At 48.5% G+C, this 18,710-nt stretch overlaps 1 protein-coding gene across 7 annotated transcripts; it reads left to right on the forward strand.

The window, feature by feature from the left end:
- The first annotated feature begins 1,720 nt into the window (after nucleotides 1-1,720).
- On the forward strand, nucleotides 1,721-18,006 carry Mdc1 (mediator of DNA damage checkpoint 1). 7 transcript variants are annotated; one of them, XM_038343215.1, is made up of 16 exons: nucleotides 1,897-2,098; nucleotides 4,415-4,550; nucleotides 6,131-6,511; nucleotides 6,595-6,670; nucleotides 7,162-7,478; nucleotides 7,608-8,429; nucleotides 8,550-8,615; nucleotides 8,759-8,851; nucleotides 10,945-11,649; nucleotides 11,754-11,797; nucleotides 12,939-14,537; nucleotides 14,609-14,731; nucleotides 14,810-14,992; nucleotides 15,243-15,368; nucleotides 15,462-15,572; nucleotides 16,810-18,006. In XM_038343215.1, the coding sequence occupies exons 2-16, from the start codon at nucleotides 4,418-4,420 to the stop codon at nucleotides 16,975-16,977; spliced, it is 4,947 nt and encodes a 1,648-aa protein (XP_038199143.1). In that variant the 5' UTR covers nucleotides 1,897-2,098; nucleotides 4,415-4,417; the 3' UTR covers nucleotides 16,978-18,006. The 7 variants fall into 7 exon arrangements, 6 of the variants coding, with proteins under 6 accessions (XP_038199140.1, XP_038199143.1, XP_038199139.1 ...); XM_038343212.1 differs by lacking the exon at nucleotides 1,897-2,098 and adding an exon at nucleotides 1,721-1,778 and having other exon boundaries at nucleotides 7,162-8,429; XM_038343211.1 differs by having other exon boundaries at nucleotides 7,162-8,429.
- Nucleotides 18,007-18,710: the final 704 nt, after the last annotated feature.

Raw genomic sequence — 18,710 nt, forward strand, 5'->3', positions numbered from 1 at the left:
TGGGAATTGAACCCGGGTCCTCTGGAGGAGCAGTCAGTGCTCTTAACCACTGAGCCATCTCTCCAGCCCCACAGAAAGGCTTTCAACTATCCATAAGTCCAGTTCCAAGGAACCCAATACCCTTTTCTGTCGTCTGCAGGCATGTGGAACACAAAATAGTGCACAGACAGATATTCAAGCAAAGCCGGGCGGTGGTGGCGCACGCCTTTAATCCCAGCACTCGGGAGGCAGAGGCAGGCGGATCTCTGTGAGTTCGAGACCAGCCTGGTCTACAAGAGCTGGCTCCAGGACAGGCTCTAAAGCTACAGAAAAGCCCTGTCTTGAAAAACCAAAAAAAAAAAAAAAAAAAAAAAAAAAAAAAAGAAAAAAGAGGAAATGAGGCTGGAGCTGTGGGTCAGTGGTTAAGAGCACTGGTTGTTCTTCCAGAGGATCTGAATTCAATTCCCAGCATCCACATGCAGCTCACAACTGTCTTTAACTCCAGTTCCAGGAGATCTGATACCTTCATAGCAACACATAAAGTTAAATGAAATATTTAAAAGAGAGCTAGAGAGCTGTGATAAGCAGTATGTAGAAGTGTGTTGGCCCAGACAGAGGCTGGAGGACCAGGGAGTTCAAGGCTGACCTGATGTGTCAGTTCTACCCCTCACTATGCACATGGTGAGGTACATACTGAGACCCTTTCTCTGTCAGAAAAAAAATGTATCAAAGACATTGTTAATATTCAATCAATACCCAGATCAAGTCATCTTTTAAATAAAAGAACATTAAATAGCACTAATGTCGCCTTGTTCATTAAAAAATGTTTTGATTATGGTGATGCTAACAATGAAAGTAATTATATTTTGTTTCTTAAATTTGAATTTGTCCCGTCAACAGTAGGAACATGGTGAAGGAATCCAACTTAGAGCTTCAAACGTATGCCGATTTGTTTATTGTGAACATACGGAGAGAATACCAATGGGAAAGAACTCTAAACAACCCAAGTCCAATTTCTTGCTATGCTTTCTTTTATGATAATGAAGCAAATTATTTTATAATATTTTTCCCTTTTCCGTGTCTTGAAAGATGACAGCTTTGAGGTTTTAGCAAAACAGTTTGCCTAGCCACGTTTGTTTTATTTAGGATTTTCCTTTTAGGAAGGTGACCTCAAAATGTCCGTCATCTTATACATATATATTATTTCTACTAAGCAGTCCAAACCAAAAAGAAATGAAATTCCTCTGCAATGGGGAGTTCTCGAGCGCCACGCCTACGGGCAGTTTTCCAATCTGCAACCTCCAGCCACGACTGCAGCCTGCAACCCTCATTTCTCGTGAGTCGGCCGGCGCCATTCCTGGGATGACCGAGAAGGGCGCTCTGGCCTCGGGACGACGTCTATGGTACATCCCTTCTAGCCGCCGCCGGCAACTGGCGCCAGACTCTCTGGTAGGCGTTTGGAAATCTGCGCGGGAAGTGTGCGGTTGAATGACGTCGGGCCGGTGGGTTGGGCCAGGGCGCTGGCCAATCACCGGGCCGGATTCTCAGGTTCCAGCCCCCCCCCTTTCCCGCCCCCCGCGTTTCCTCCGGCGTGTTTCCCGCCGCTAGCCACACTTTAAAGCTGTGAGGGGCGAGGTGGGGGCGGGGCTTCCTGCGCGGGATTTGAATCAATCGGCGCGCTCCGAGCTGGAAAAGACAGCTCCGGGAGCCAATCAGCGCATCGATCGCTCTTCCGGGATCCGCGTTCCCGCCACCCCGCCGGCGGCCGTTACTGGAGGCGCGCGCGCGGGGTTTCGTAGGTGAGTTCGGCCGCCCGCGCCCCGCTTACCTCCTCCACGCCTCTCGCGGGCCGGAGGGGCGTGCCTTAGGTGTCACTGGGCGGAGGTAATGTGGGCTGCCCGTTCAGATCCTCACGCTAATAATTATGGCCCCGGTGTAGATTCGGTGACGCGGAATCTTTAGGCCACGAGGGAACACACTCGCGCGTGGGTCAAAGATGGTTGCTCTTCAAATTGGAGCGAGAGTCGTAGGCGTCGGCTGGGTTGACAGGACGGAGTTTCCTTCTTGGGGTTCCCTACTTTCCCTGTCAACGGTTTCCCCATGTGTGGCATCTTTATAGGTAAAACCTACCCATGCAATCTTGAATTTTTGTCTTTTTTTTTTCCTTAGTCTGTAGCTCTGGAGGTGGAGCTCCCATGAGAGCAGGGTTTGTTTTGGTTGAGGCTGTGTGCCAACTACCGCGAAAGGGACCAGGTGCCCATAATGTTGTAAAGCAGACAGCCGGACCCCGCTGTGGGGGTGGGGAGATGTAGATAACAATCCCACCCGTTGCGATCTGGAGGGATTTGAATTGAAATCCAAACAGCGTTCAGATCACGTCGGCTCTTGCCCAAGGCGTTACCAGGATCCTTAAAACCCATCTGTGTCGTGTCTCATCTGAAAAAAAAAAAAAAATGGTTATATCTACAGGATTCTTCGGGAGAATAAAAATCAGTCAGTCAATTTAAAGTATTATAAAACAGTTTGACCCGGGCAAGGTGGCGCACGCCTTTAATCCCAACATCCAGGCAGAGGCAGGCGGATCTCTGGGTTCAAGGCCAGCCTGGTCTACAGAGTGAGTCCCAGGACAGCTAGGGCTACAGAGAAACCTGTCTTGGGGGAAAAAAATAATGGAAACATCTGTAGTTCTTTGTACTTCAAGCTGAGGTATGCTGACTAGAGTGTATAAATTACAGACTTCGTACAAGGGTCAGAGTTTGTTCCTCAGTTCTCTGTGTCCTTAGAGGTTAGAAAAAAAAAAAAGAAAACAGTATATTTCATGTAACAATTTCTCAACACCACACTTACACACAGGCGAGGCCTGGTTCTAAGGAAGGTGTCACGTCCCCTGGAACTTGCATTACAAACTGTTGTGAGCTATGTGGGTTTTGGGAACTGAACCCAGGTCTTCTTGAAGAGCATATTGAACTCTTTCGTAACCTCTGAGCCATCCCTTCAACCACTGAACTTGCTATTTTTTGTTTTTTTGAGACATGGTTTCTCTAACTTTGGAGCCCGTGTTGGAACTAGCTCTTATAGTCCAGGCTGGCCTTGAACTCACAGAGATCCACCTGCATCTGCCTCCCAAGTGCTGGGTTTAAAGGCGTGCGCCACCACCGCCCAGCTCAACTTGCTATTTTTTTTAAAGCAGGGTCGTCTTTGTTTGTTTGAAGTGGGGTTTCTCTATAGCCTTGGTAGTCCTGGAACTCATTCTATAGATCAGGCAGGCCTCGAACTCAAAGAGATCTCCTGCCTCTGCCTCCCACAAGCTGTAATTAAAGGCGTGCGCCACCTCCGCCCAACTTTAATCAGGGTCTTAATGTGTTATCCGAGCTCACCTGGAGCTCCTGGACTCAGGCAGTTGTGCTGCTTCAGCTTCCTCAGCAGCTGGTGCTGTGGACTTAGACTAGCTCAATCCAGTTTCTCATGCTTTTATATACTTTAAAGTCTAGCTCAGTGGTAGAGCATTTGCCTTGTGTGAGGCCTAGGTTTAGTCTCCGGTACCTAAAATCCCATAAAATACCCCTTTGTATATAATGGTATTCTTGGACCTTAATTCTTTGTCATGACCAAAAGTATGCACATATGTATTATTTGTTTCATTTTGGAGGACAAGTTCTTAGAACCCAAGGCTGGTTTACTACAAATACAAGACTAACCTTGAACTCACAGAACTCTGGCTGCCTCTGCCTCCCAAGTGCTATACCTGCTATACCACGTGTATATCATTGTGCCTGGCTAAGTCTCCCAACTCTTAATCTTCCTGCCTCAGCACCCCAAGTGCTGGGATTACAGATATATGACAACATGTTTGAATCAAAGATTTTTGTTTGTTTTTAGACAGGGTTTCTCGGTGTAGCTCTGACTGTCCTGGAACCCACTATGTAGACTAGTCTAGCCTTGAACTCGGAGATCACCCATCTCAATCTCTCAAGTGCTGGGATTAAAGGGGTGTGCCATTTACTACCTAGCCCCCTAAAACATGTGTTGTTTTTTATTTTGCATTGGTAGTTTTAAGAGTGTTGAACATATGCCCTCAAATAGGCTAGCCAAACAGTTTACCACTGACATATTCTTACTATCTGCTCCCCATCCCCCAGTATTTTTACATACTTCAGAATGACTGACAGAAAATCATCAGTCACCTCATGGTGGCTCCCATCTTTAATCCCAGCACTCAGGAGGCAGAGACAGGTGGATCTCTGAGTTTGAGGCCAGCCTGGTCTACAGAGTGAGTTCCAGGAGAGCCCTACATAGAGAAACTGTGTCTGTGGAAAAGAGAAAGAAAGAAAAGCATTGTCTCCATATGTACCCAGGTTCACCTCCAGTTATTTGTTCTCTATCAGCGTTTATATAAACTAATGACAGGAGCAATGATAATGTGTTTTCTTTACAGATCATGGAAAACACCCAGGTTATTGACTGGGATCCTGAAGAAGAGGAGACAGAAATATCCAATGGGTCCCTGGGGCATAGCTTGGAGCCTATAGGGCGGCTGCGTCTCTTCAGTAGTGCTCATGGACCAGAAAGAGGTCAGGGGATTGTTGGCAGCTGAAATATGAATATGGGTTTTTTTCTTTGCCTTAGAGGTTGTTGGATCATTGGTAGAACTTTATATGTTTCAAAAGAGATATGAATAATTATTCTTTTTTTTAATTTAATTTTATTTTTTATTATATTTTTGGAGACAGGGTTTCTCTGTAGTTTTGGAACCTGTCCTAGAACTAGCTCTTGTAGACCAGGCTGGCCTCGAACTCACAGAGATCCGCCTGCCTCTGCCTCCCAAGTGCTGGGATTAAAAACGTGCTCCACCACTGCCCAGCGTGAATAATTAATTCTACTAAGGATGGCAGAGAGGCCACGTGATTGACTATTCGGGCTGGTGGCCTGAATTTTCTAAAAGTTGATTTTCTTTTGTTGGAACTTGAAATAAAAATGCAGTATAGGGGCTGAAGAGATGATTCAGTGATTAGGGTACTTTCCTGCTCTTGTAGAGGACCTGGTTTACAGTCAGAGCATCCACATGAGGGGTCATTCGTACCTGAAGCTCCAGGGTGCCTGCACAGACATGCTGGACATACACTCATACAGGCGCAGGCACATACGTAATAAGGAAATTTTTCTTTCTTTTTTTTTTTTTTTCAAGACAGGGTTTCTCCTCTGTAGCTTTTAGAGCTACAGAGAAAAAAAAAAAAAACGTGGCCAGGCATATAATTTTTAAAAAATTAAAATACATTGTGGCCTAGAAATGGGTGTTGGTGATTGTGGAAGGACAATGGATATGTAATATAACTGAACAGTATATTCACAATGATTGAGATGCTTAGATTTGTATTGTGTATATGTTTTTGTCTCTCTATGTAGTTCTTTCTGTCCTAGACTATGTAGACCGCTTAAAACTCACAGAGATCCACTTACCTCTGCCTCTCAAATGCTAGAATTAAAGGCCTATGCCACTACGCCCAGCCTGTATTGTGTATTTTATCCAACGAAAAACACCCCTTAGGCATGATAGTGTCTGTGATTCCTATATTCAGGAGGTGAATCTAGAGTGAGGGTAACCTAGACCACATAGTAAGTTTGAAACCAATCTGGGCTACATAATGAGACCCTGGATCAAAAACAAAACAAGGGCTGTAGTTCAGGGAAGAGTGCTTAGGTAACATGCATAAAACTCTGTTTTCAAGTTTGAGTAATTAGAAAAAAACAAGACTAGTGTAAGTAGATAAAGTACTGCAGGTGAGTAATGTATTTATTGTATGTGCTCTTTAGTCAGGTGGTGGTGGCACATACCTGATTTTAATCCCAGCACTCAGGAGGCAGAGGCAGGCAGATTCCTGTGAGTTCGAGGCCAGCCTGGTCTACAGAGCGAGTTCCAGGACAGGCACCAAAGCTACATAATGAAACCCTGTCTCAACCCCCCTGCCAAAAAAAAACAAAAACAAACAAACAAACACCCATTCTGACCAAAAGTAAATACTCTCCTATGCTGGTTATTTTTTAATCCCTATAAGAGCTTTGAGTGAATAGTAGGGTACCATCTTTAGGCCAGGACTCCTCTGATTTTAATATTTGTTTGACCTATTCTTTTATATTTCTTTTCAATCCTTAGATTTCCCTCTCTACCTTGGCAAGAATGTAGTTGGCAGAAGCCCTGACTGCTCTGTGACCCTGCCTTTTCCATCCATCTCTAAACAGCATGCAGTGATTGAGATCTCTGCTTACAACAAAGCCCCCATCCTCCAAGATTGTGGGAGCCTCAATGGCACTCAACTCGTAAAGCCTCCTAAGGTCCTAACCCCTGGAGTGAGCCATCGTCTGAAGGACCAGGAATTAATTCTGTTTGCAGACTTTCCCTGCCAGTACCGTCGCTTGAATGTCCCTCCACCTTTGGTCTCTCGGGGATTTCTAACTATAGAAGGGACCCCCAGAATACAGGGAGAATCCCAGACCTCCAGAGTTTTGTTGGCTGAGGATTCAGAGGAGGAAGTGGGTAAGTTTGTGTCTTGGGAGTGTGTGTAAATAGACAGGTATGAAAATGTAAGCTTTCAATTTATTCCTTCCTGTTCTTGCCAGATTTTCCTTCTGGAAGGTGTGTGGCAAATGGATCAAGAAATCCAACATCCCCATCAGCAACAGTTGTTCCGGAGAGGTGAGTACCAAAGCACCAGATAACCGAGTCTTTCATTTTGTTTGGCAATCCTCTGGGTTCAGTTTGAGTATTGGGATAACAGGTTTGAGCCATCTTACCTGGTTTTAGACACCTGCACTTTTGAATAAGGAGTTAAAGTGTCAATCTTGAAGAGATGAGATGATTTTTTTAAAGATTTATGTATTTATTATGTATACAGTGTTCTGTCTGCAGATCTCATTATAGATGGTTGCTGGGAATTGAACTCAGGACCTCTGGAAGAGCAGGCAGTGCTCTTAACCACTGAGCCATCTCTCCAGCCCCAAGATGATTCTCTTGAAAGGTGGAGCTGAGAGCCTAGGCATAATCATTTCCTCAGCTAAATTAAGTTATGATGAGCATTTCTGGTATATGCAGTGGAGACGGGAAAAGCAGCTGCCAGCAGTAGCAGTGCCTGCTCTTAAGTGCCTGCACTCATGGAAGTACGTCCTGCGGATTCTTTGTCTTTGCAGTGATGAAGAGGCATGTTCTCCAGCCCCGAGAGCCCCTGGGCTGTCTCTGCCCTTTGACGTGGGCAGTGACACAGATGAAGAGCAGGGTCAGCAGCTGGCAGTGGGAGGATCCTCTTCAGCTAGGGCTGGTGCTGCTGCTGCAGAGGCTAAGCAGCCTGAAGGTAAAAGAATGACAGCTGGCATCCTGCTGGGACAGGCGCAGCCTACTGAGCCAAAGTTCAAGGACACAGAAGTCAAGAGTGAGGCTGGCAATGGAGCAGCTCAGGTCGGGTCAGTTCTGGAGAGGAGCCTCACTCTTGGGGAGGACAGTGACACAGATGTGGAAGGAGAGGGGGTTCCTGTGACCCCAGTTGTAGGTCCTGGGAAGAAGCAAGTCCTGCTTGGAGTTGGTACAGGGGATCCTGGAGCACCTGGAGTGGCACCTCTGCAGGGCGGCCCAGCCACAGCTATGGAGGAGGGCAGGATGCCAGTGGCTGTCCCTCCAGAGACAAACCACACACCCATGGTGATTGACAGCGACACGGACGAGGAGGGTGACGTCTCAGCAGCGCTCACCCTGGCCCATCTGAAAGAGAGGGGGATGACTTTGTGGAGCAGAGACTCAGGCGTGGAAGAGGCCAGGTCCCAGCCCCAGGTCCTTGTAGAGCGAAGCCAGAGTGCCTCTGGGAGAGACAGTGACACAGACGTGGAGGAGGGAAGGAGAGAAGTGGTCCCTGACAGCCCCGTGGACATAGATGAGGCTCTCACTGTCAGGCATTCAGAGAGCCAGCCTCCCCATCGAGCCAGAGATGGAGGTGAGGATGTGGACATGAACTCCCCTGGCGGCCACCTAGAGGGAAATCAGGCCTCCTCTGCCACAGTGGACAGCAGTGCTGCACAAGTGGAGGGGGAATTCCCCCCAGAGCCAGCTGTTACCCTGGGGGAGAAGCACCAGCTGCCTCTAGAGGAAGCCCAGCCTTCTGAGGAGGCCTGGGAAGCAACTGTGGGGGAAGGCTCATCTTCAGCAGTGGCAGATGTAAGAAAGAGCCAGCAGCCAGTAGCAGAAGATGCTGGGACAGAGTGTGCTACAGCTGTTTCTGAGCAGGAGAGCACTCTTGAGTTGGGGGCCCAAAGCAGGTCACCTACTGCACCAGCGGAGCAGGTAGTGGTGTATACAGGTCCTCGAGGGGATCCCACACAGCCACAGAGAGAGGGAGCCCAGACTCCCACAGGAAGAGAGAAAGGAGCACAAATGGGCAGGACCAAGAATGCCAAAGACTGCTGTGACGGTAAGTGCTGCCCTCTGCTCTGCCCTTGACCCTTGAAATAAGCTATCTATAAGGTTAGAGAACTGTAAAGTCCTGAGGATGAGAGCTGATACTTTATCTGTCTCATATCTCTTCCTACAGAATCTGAAGATCTGTGCCTTCCAGCTACCCAGTGCTTTGTAGAAAGGGAGAGCCAGAGCTCAGAAGGTGAGGACATTGTTGTGTTTATATTTGAGTACAGTAAAAGCCGGGTGATTAGACTGGTCATCCTTGAAAGATGGTACGGCCTAGATGGGGGGGGGGGGCTGGCATTCTGGAGGAGCTGTGTTCAGCCATCTTTTCTTGTGCAGCTGTCCAGGGTTTAGAAGATGAGCCTACCCAGGGCTTCCCATGTGCTCTGCCCCAAGAGCCTGGGCCTTCCCATCATAGCCTTCAGACTCCAGGTATAAAAAAGTCTCTCTGAACCCTCAGCTTTGTATCCTTTCTTGTTTTCTTCCTCTACATCCTTTCATAGTCTGTCTTGTTGGGAATTGTGGAGCCTCAGACCCCGAATTTCCTGTAAACAACTTGTTTTCCTCTGCTTGCAGCTGCTCTGAGCAAACAACTTGTTTTCCTGTGCTTGCACCTGCTTTGAGCACAAGACAGGGGAGTGGTTCCTGGTGGGCTTGCAGCTGAGAGTTAGGGCATAGCCATTTGTCAAGGAGACCCTATATAAGCTGCCCTGGAACAAAATACAGTTGGCATTCTTGGTGTTCTTGTTTCAAGAGTGACCCATGTCTGTGTGTGTGTGTGTTTCAGTCTGCAGCCCCTTGCCCAGTTCGCAAACTGTGCAGTGGTGCGGGCAGTATGCTACAGCCTTATTACTGTAGTACAAGTAGTACAGTCGTTACAGGACCGTAGTACACGTAGCTCAGGAATTACAAGTCTTATTTTAGATTTATCTATTTTTATGTGTATGAGTGTTTGATTGCATGTACTTATGTTCACCATGTGCATGCCTGCTGCTCACAGAGGTCAGGAAAGGTTGTCTTATCCCCCGGAACTGGAGTTAAGAACAGTAGTGAGCCACCGTGTGATTTCAGAACTGAACTCAGGTCCTCTGCTAGAGCAACCAGTGCTATTAACTACTGAGCCATCTCTCCAGCTCCTCATATTCATTTTAATTTGCCTGTTTGTTTGTTTGGAGACAAAGAGTTCATACAGCTGAGGATGAGCTTGAACTTCTGGTCCTCCGAGTGCTGGGATTATAGGTGTGTGCCACCACATCCAGCTAAGGATGGACAGGGCTTCATGAATGCTTAATGAGCTCTCTACCAACTGAGCTGTATCTCCAGCACCACCATTCATATTCTTTTGCTATTTTACTGGTGCTCTCCATTTCATCAGGAAAAGAAATCCATAGCAGACATGTGATACACACTTGGGAGGTAGAGGCAGGAGCTCAGAGCTAGCCTAAACTACATAGAAAGTTTAAGGCCTGGATTATGTTAGACCTTGTCTCAAAAGAAGAAAAAGAAGAAAAGAAGAAAAGATGGAGCTGGGGCAGTGCTGGCGCACACCTTTAATCCCAGCGCTCAGGAGGCAGAACAAGCAGATCTCTGTGAGTTTGAGGCCAGTTTAGCATACAGAGTGAGTTCCAGGACAGCCTGGGATACACAGAGAAACCCTGTCTCGTGATGGGGGAGGGCAGGGAGATGGGCTAGAGAAATGGCTAAGTGGTTAAGAGTGGCAACTGTTTGGAGGACAAGAGTTCAGTTCTGGCTCCCATGTCAGGAGCTGACAACTGCCTGTACGCCCAGCTTCTAGAGATCCATGGGCACCCCCACACATAATATACGCACATACATGTAAATAACAATTTAAAAATACATCTTTAAAAATAGTAAGCTGGGTCTTGATAGCACACACCTTTAATCCCAGCACTTGAGAGGTGGAGGCAGGCGGATCTCAGTGAGTCTGAGGCCAGCCTGGTCTATAAAAGGGAGTTTCAGGCCAGCCAGAACCACCCGGAGAAACCCGGTGGCAGAAAACAAAACAAGACAACAAATAAAAGCAGGTTATTGGGCCTTACCCTGATTCTAGTTCAGGAGACTTGGGATTGGCCCAGAAAGTCAATTTTTCCCCTCTGCAGGCTGGAGGTTGAACTCGGGGCCTTATACATGCCTGGGAGTACGCTCCTCAGGCACATAACCAATCCTTTTCAGAGATTATAATCTCCTAAATAGCATGCAGTGTTTTAACTGCCACCCTATTCCAAGCTTGCCTTTTGTAACCCATTTAGCCATTTGTGAGTGTGCCCTAGCTCTTTGCCTTATTGCCTTTAAAAAAGCTTTACTTTATTTTATGTGCATTGGTGTGATGATGCCAGATTCTCTGAACAGGAGTTACAGACAGCTGTGAGCTGCCTATGGATGCTGGGAATTGAACCCGGGTCCTCTGGAAAAGTAGTCAGTGCTCTTAACCACTGAGCCATCTCTCCAGTCCCTTATTGCCTTCTTTACCTGCGTGCTCATCTCCTTTTTCTGATCCTCTCTAGGTGCAGGCGCCCTGGATGTGCCTTGGGAGGTTTTGGCTACACAGCCATTTTGTCTGAGAGAACCTGAGGCCTCTGAACCCCAGCTCATCGCCACCCACCTTGAAGCTCGTGGATCTCCTCCATCTCTACTTAGTGCACCACCAGGACACCAGCATCTGAGTCACACAGAGCTGTTGGGAGTTCAAGGCAGAGAGATACAAACTATGGAGAAAGCCATGGGTATACCAAAGGAAACAGCAGACAGGGTGACCCCTGAGAGAGAGCCATTGGAAAGGAAAATCAGGGAGAGAGATGTGATGGGGGAAGAACTACCTCAGGTGATAGAGGACAGAGAGCCAAAGACGGTGCCAGCTAGAGACAGCCAGGGACAGGAGTCTAACAAGGGGGAGGGTGGGGATCCTGAAGGAAATAGGGAGAGTTTGAAGGTAGAAATGGAGATGTCCAAAGACACACAGAAGAGAGAGAGAGAAGTAGGGAAACCAGAACCAGAGAGAGAGTGGGAGCCAGCTGGTTTAGAAGTGAACCTAGATAGAGGGGTGGCTGAGGGAGGGAGCCATGACCAGAAAGATCAGATTGCCAGTCCAACACTAAAGCCTGGACTTGGCATGGGAGACCTTGAGGGACTGACATCAGCCCCGCCAGTCTCTGGGAGCCAGGGAGATGGAGGAAAGGGAGACCCCGTGAGCCCCGGGAGGCAGCAGAGAGGTAAGTGAGGTTGAGGGAGGCAGTGCTGTGCAGCCCTCATGGCATTGGTCCTGCACTGCAGGCTGCTCAGCACTCAGCCACTCCTGTTTCCACTCTCTGACTAGGCCGCTTGAATTGCAAGATGACATCTGCTGGAAAGGCTTCCAGGGTGAGCTAGCTCAGCTGCTTTTTGTCCTGCCCCTACTTCACAAGTTGCTCCCATCCCTGGCAGCTTCTTTGTCTACCCAGCCTGCCTTTGATCTACTCCTTTGTGTAGTTGCTGTTTTCTCACTGACTGTACATTCGTGCATGGCTGAGGGTGTGTGTTTGGGGAGGTGCATGAGGAAGCCAAGTAACAACCTGTGTGGTGTTCATCAGGAACCACCCATCTTTTGGGAAGGGTGGGGGTCAGGACCTTGAGCTGGGTTAGAATTTGTTAAAGTAGACTAGGCTGCTTGGCCGGCAAGCTCTGGGGACCATCCTGTCTCTATCTGCCTGGCTGTGGATCGCAAACTTATGTCACGGTTCCTGACTTTTTTACATGGCTTCTGAAGCTCAGATTCAGATCCTAGTTGCTTGTCTTGTTTACTGAACTCTGCGATCCCACGTTCTCAGTTTTCTTCATCACTCGTTAGTTAACTTCTGTTCCTGTTCCGCCACCCATTGTTCCCAAGTGGCAGTTTCCTTTATTGACTCAGAAGTCTGTGCTTCTGCCCTCTTTGCCCACCCATGTCTTAGCTCCTGTGTCTACCTACCGGTGTAGAACACTGTGCTGGAGTTATGAAGAGAGAGGCCTCTTATGGTATCCAAAAGATTGCTTCTTCTCCCAAGGAGTTCCTAGCCTAAAGAGAGGTCACAGAAAGAAGTGCCAGTGAGCATGTCATGACCGTAAATAGAATCAAAGCCAGACATACTGACAGGCCTGTCATCCCAGTACTGGGCAGTAAAGGCAGGAAGATGAGTGGAGGGAGGACACAGCAATCACATGAGGCCCTCAGGAACACTGAGAAAGAGCAAGATCCATGCCCACCTCTCTCTCTCTCTCTCTCTGTCTCTCTGGTCTGTCTCTCTCTCTTTTTAACTATTTTTATTTTATAATTCATTGGTGTTTTGCCTGGATGTATGTCTATGTGAGGGTGTCAGATCTTCTGGGACTGGAGTTACAGACAGGTATGAGCTGCCATGTGGGTGCTGGGAATTGAACTCAGATCCTCTGGAAAAGAAGCCAGTGTCCTTAATCACTGAGCCATCTCTCCAGGCCCACTGACCTCTTTTCTTGCTCTCTTTTATCACTTGCCTCTCCTCCTCAGGGTGATCCAGAACCACCAGCCCATTGCCTGCTTTCTCCAGTGCCTGAAGCTTCAGCTCCACCCCAGAGTCTCCTCACCTCTCAGAGCCCAAAGCAGTCTCCGCCTCCGCCTTTGATGTCTTCCCCTTCTGAGCCACACCTTCCTGAGAGTCTTCACACAGAGCCTAATGTCAGGCCTCGGAGGTCCTCCAGGATGACCCCCTCATCCTCTGCTGCCCTTAAGCCTAACACTACCTGCCCCAAAAACCTGCCTGCCGCCCCCAGACCAACATCTCAGGTCACTCGGGGCAGGGCAAATAAGTCCTCTGCCAGGACCCCAGAAGTGATTGTCCCTACAGACTCTGAGCTCCAGCCTCCCACCTCCACAGAACAACCTGCCATCCCCAGACCCACATCTCAGGTCACTCAGGGCAGCACAGATAGTTTCTTTGATAAGACACCTGAATCAGTTCTCACAGGTCCCGAAATCCAGCCTCCCACCACAGAACAGCCTGTTACCCCAAACCCTACACCTCGGGCCACTCGGGGCAGGCCAAGTAGGTCTTCCATTAAGACCCCAGAACTAAATGTCCCCACTAGCTCTGAACTCCAGCCTCCCACCTCCACAGAACAAGCTGTCATGCCTAAACCCACATCTCGGGCCACCCGGGGCAGGCCACATAAGTCTGTCAGGACCCCAGAACCAGTTGTCCCCACTGTCTCTGAACTTCAGCCTCCCACCTCCACAGAACAAGCTGTCATACCTAAACCCACATCTCGGGCCACCAGGGGCAGGCCACGTAAGTCTATCAGGACCCCAGAACCAGTTGTCCCCACTGACCCTGAATTCCAGCCTGCCATCTCCACAGAACAGCCTGTCCCCCCTGAGCCCTCATCTCAGGGCAGGGCACGTAGGTCTTCTGTCAGAACTCTTGAAGCAAGCATCTCCACAGCCCCTGAACTTCAGCCTTTCACATCTAGAGAACCTCCTGCCCCCAAGCCCACAGCTCTGGGCACTCGGGGAAGGACATGTAAGCCCTCCATTGAGGATTCTAAATCAGTTGAACCAGTAGCCCCTGATTTTGAGCCTCCCATCTCCACTGACCATCTTGTTACCCCTGAGGTGACAGATGAGAGCATTACACTAAAGTCTTCACCACTGAGTGCTTCCCCACTGTCCACCACCCCTGAACTGGAACCTGGTCCCCCAGAGCCCATTCCTCAAGGCAGTCGCCGAAGGAGGCGGAAGGCTGCTGGGAAACAGGGCTCCCACATAGTTCCCATTGACCATGAGCCTTACTCTGCACCCTCTAAACCCGAGTCCCAGTCTTCAACCAACCAAAGCTCAGGGACATTAGAAGCAGCTGAGTTGATTACAGTCGCTCCTGAGGCTGCCATTGCCCAGGTTCCAGAGACCCCACCTCACGTTCCTCTGATGCAAAACGAAGCAGCTGGGAGATCAGGGTTCACTCCCAAACCGCAGGCTGAGGCTTCTCGAGTCCGCAAGGAGCCTTCCACTACCCCAGACTCACCACTTCAGAAACGTCCCCGAAGACAAGTTCCCCAGATGACCATCGTCCCCAAGGAAGAAGATCCCCCAGAAACGCCAGTGAAGGAAGAGGTAAGAGTCAGCCAGGGCCCCCTAGCTAGGAGCAAGAGCTACAGGACTCAAATCACTGATAGGATTTTCAGCCTCAGGAGAGAGCAATTCCGGCACCAGGCAAGAGAAAGAGGGGCCGTGCAGAAGATGAGACCCAGGGAAACGCAAGTCGAAGCCGGCGGGCTAAACCTAACCAAGAAGCAGTAGCTCCCAAGGTAGGAAACCAGGGCCTGGGGACTGAGAGGGGAGTGCAGCTGATGTGGGTTCTGTGACCATCTTCACACATCCCCTAGGTCCTGTTCACAGGAGTCATGGATTCCCGTGGAGAGCGTGCAGTCCTGGCTCTGGGAGGCAGTCTGGCCAGCTCAGTGAACGAGGCTTCCCACTTGGTCACCGATCGCATCCGCAGGACAGTCAAGTTCTTGTGTGCTCTGGGGAAGGGTATCCCCATCCTCTCCCTGAACTGGCTGTATCAGGTAAGGTGGTGAGCAGAGGAAAGGACTGCTCACCTGCCCTCAGGACGCAGTGACAGGAGCCGAGTGGAGGTGGAGTTAGTGAGGCAGAGGCTGCTTTGAAGAGGTTATTGTAAGGGCCTGATGACGCAGTGGTAGCACACTTGTCCAGCGTGCTTGAAGTCTTGGATGAATCCTCAGCACTGGGAAGGAGAAAGAAGACATAATGAGTTCTCTTCAGATGAACCGTTGTTCTGCCTGTTCTTCCCCTTAGTCCAGAAAGGCCGGTTACTTCTTGCCCCCTGATGACTACTTGGTGACTGATCCTGAACAAGAGAAGAATTTTAGCTTCAGCCTTCGGGATGCCCTGAGCCGGGCTCGGGAACAGAAACTACTGGAGGTGAGGGGCTGCCTTCTGCAACATGCCTCAGTCCTGCCCAGTGGCCTTCGCCTCTCAGTGCAGACACCTGTCTCCGCCTCTCCTCTTTCTTAGGGCTATGAGATTCATGTGACCCCTCGCGTGCAGCCACCTCCAGCTCAGATGGCAGAGATCATTGGCTGCTGCGGAGGCACCGTCCTGCCCAGCATGCCCCATTCCTACAAGGTATGCGGGCATGTCCAGAGCCTGGGGGGGACAGCTAGGAGGTGGTGGGGATGAGGACGGGTGAGGACAAAGGCTGACAGGAGTGAGGGAAGAGAGCTGCTGGCACCAGTGGACTGAGTTTTGTTTTGAGGGTGAAACATTTTCAAGTAGCCAGATGTGGTGCCACACATTGGCAGTCTAGCACTTGGGACTTGAGGGCAGGAGGAACAGAAGTTTAGGTATATACTCATAAAATAGCAGCCTGGCCTGCGCATGACTGTTCCCCCACCCAGACTTTTTTAAGATCTATATTATGCACAGAGAATAGGGACCATCATGTGAGTGCTGGAAACCAAACCTGTTATTGCGAACCATCTCTCCAGCCCCCATTTTTTTAATTAAAAAAATCCATATACTTTGTGCCCATATTCAACAGTTTCGATTATGTGTCTTTTTTTTTAAGGTCTGTAATCAGGGTGGCCTCAATCTAGCAGCAGCCCCTTAGACTTAACCCAGCAGTTCCTGACCTTCTGACACTTCTGGAGGCTTCTTTTGGTTTGGTTTTGGTTTTGATGGGAGGTTTTTTTGTTTGCTTGTTTGTTTTATTTTTTTTTTTTTGTTTTTTTTCCAAGACAGGGTTTCTCTATAGCTTTGGAGCCTGTCCTGGACTAGTTCTGTAGACCAGGCTGGCCTCAAACTCACAGAGATCCTCCTGCCTCTGCCTCCCGAGTGCTGGGATTAAAGGCATGTGCCACCACTGCCCGGTTTGGTTTGTGCAAATTATAATTATAAAAACAGCAATGGGGGCTGGGAATGGGAGCTCACATGGCAGCCTGCTTGCCTAGGTAGCACATATAGCAACTCTCGGTTTGATGCCTAGCACACATAAACTGGTCTGTAATTCCAGCATCTGGAGGTAGAGACAAGAAGACCGGAAGTTCAAGATCATCTTTTGCTACATAGTAAATTTCAGGCCAGCTTAGTATGAAACCACTTTTCAAAAAAGAAAGTGGGAAAAAACAAAAAGAAAAAAAAAAAAGAAAGTGGAAGGTAGGCTGATCTGTTTTGAGTTAACCTTTGAGGCAAAAATACTTGATAGACAGGGCAGTGTACTTCATGTATGCTTTGTATGTTTGTGCGCTCATGTCTGTGTGTATGACTGTAGATATATATAGTCTTGGTTCTGAGGCTGCTTAGGGCATCCTGATCTGTTCCTAGGTTCCTTCCTTCCTAACTCTGTCTCTTCTGCTCCTCACAGCCTCAGCGAGTTGTCGTGACCTGCACTGAAGACCTTCCTTGCTGTGCTGTCCCTGCTCGCCTGGGGCTGCCCCTCCTCTCTTCTGAGTTCCTCCTAACTGGTGTGCTGAAGCAGGAAGCCACACCAGAGGCCTTTGTCCTCTCCAATTTGGAAATGTTACCTTCCTAAAGAATACAAATCTACCAGCAAACACTCCTAGAAAACACTTGGAAAAGAAACATAAATACACAATTAAGACCCAGCAAGGTAGTCCACCTTTAATGTGAGCACTTGAGAGGCAGAGGTAGGCAGATTTTTTAAGAGTTCCAGGCCAGCCAGGGCTACATAATGAGATCCTTTCTCAAAAACCAAACAAACAAACAAAAAACCCTCAGGGCTTCACAAAGACCTAAGATATTGGGAATGTGGGTAAGGCCACAGAGCTTTTGAAAAGAAAAAAATAAATAAAGAAAGAAAAGGACTTTTTCCCTAAGATGTCCAGTTTTAAATTGTCCAAACCCAAGCTGGGGTAGCTGTGTGGCAGAGCACTTGCCATCATGGTGAGGCCCTGCTTCAGTCAGCAGCCTGCAGCTGCTCTGGTGAAACTGCTGTTCCAGGCCCAGCACCCTGGTGGGACCCATCTTTGGAAGCTGTCACTTCCCTTTCCTTCCCAGGATTCTTTTTTGTTTGTTTGTTTTGTTTTAGACAGGGTTTCACTGTAGCTTTTGGAGCCTGTCCTGGAACTAGTTCTTGTAGACCAGGCTGGCCTCGAACTCACAGAGATCCTCCTGCCTCCCAAGTGCTGGGATTAAAGGCGTGCGCCACCAGCGCCTGGCTCTTCCCAGGATTCTTACTTTACTAAGTAAAGCAGCTCCCAGGAGTGCCTGACTGAGAAGATGCGGGTGGCTCATGGCATGTTTTATGGTCTGTGACTGGCCCGGTTAGAAAGGGTGTTCCATGTGCTTTTGCAATGCTTGCTGTTAGCTGTGGTCATCTCTGTGTAGGTCAGCGCTCATGCAGCCTGCCTGACGGCGAATTTCTGGTGTGACAACAGAAGACAGTCTGAATTTGCACTCATTTATCAGCATCAATTTAGAGCAAATTATATTTGGTTTTAAGAGTTGGCCACTTTCCAGGATGTGGAGAGCATAGGAATCTTGGGGACTGCTGGTATTTGGTTTAGCCTCCGCAATGAACAGTTGAAAAGTTCCTTTAAAGTTGAGCGCAAAACACTCGGGAGGCAGAGGCAGGCGGATCTCTGTGAGTTCGAGGCCAGCCTGGTCTACAAGAGCTAGTTTCAGGACAGGCTTTAAAAAAGCTACAGAGAAGCCGGGCGGTGGTGGCGCACGCCTTTAATCCCAGCACTCGGGAGGCAGAGGCAGGCGGATCTCTGTGAGTTCGAGACCAGCCTGGTCTACAAGAGCTAGTTCCAGGACAGGCTCCAAAGCTACAGAGAAACCCTGTCTCGAAAAATCAAAAAAAAAGAAAAAAGAAAAAAAAAAAAAAAAAAGCTACAGAGAAACCCTGTCTCGAAAAACCAAAAAAAAAAAAAAAAAAAAGTTGAGCGCAAAATTAGTCACGTGCATAGTTTCTGTAGTCCCACTACTTAGGTTTGAAGCAGGAAGTTCACAAATTCCAGTTCAGACTGGGCTACAGAGTAAAACCCCCCGTTTTAAAGAAAGGGTTTTTGTTTTTATGTTTTTTGCGGTTAGCTTTCATAATTTTTATGGTAGGTCAGTATTCATTTGACCTACCTGCTTATCATATGACCAGCGATGCTGTTCTTTTCTCCTATTGGGAAATTCTATACTTGACCTCTGAACAGTCCAGGTAGAGGGAAGTGGGATCAGAAGTTCAAGGTCAGCTTTGGCTACTTAGCAAACGAGAGCCCAGTCTAAAACTACAAGACTCAACAATGAAAA

The sequence above is a fragment of the Arvicola amphibius genome, chromosome 9 (assembly GCF_903992535.2).
Source record: "Arvicola amphibius chromosome 9, mArvAmp1.2, whole genome shotgun sequence".
Taxonomy (NCBI): domain Eukaryota; kingdom Metazoa; phylum Chordata; class Mammalia; order Rodentia; family Cricetidae; genus Arvicola; species Arvicola amphibius.

Excerpts from the sequence above, each read along its gene's own strand:
- Mdc1 (XM_038343212.1), top strand. The coding sequence starts at position 4,418 with ATGGAAAACACCCAGGTTATTGACTGGGATCCTGAAGAAGAGGAGACA. Across the intron at positions 8,616-8,758 it reads GGAGAGCCAGAGCTCAGAAG|CTGTCCAGGGTTTAGAAGAT; the intron begins GTGAGGACATTG and ends TTTCTTGTGCAG. Across the intron at positions 14,732-14,809 it reads AAGAAGCAGTAGCTCCCAAG|GTCCTGTTCACAGGAGTCAT; the intron begins GTAGGAAACCAG and ends CACATCCCCTAG.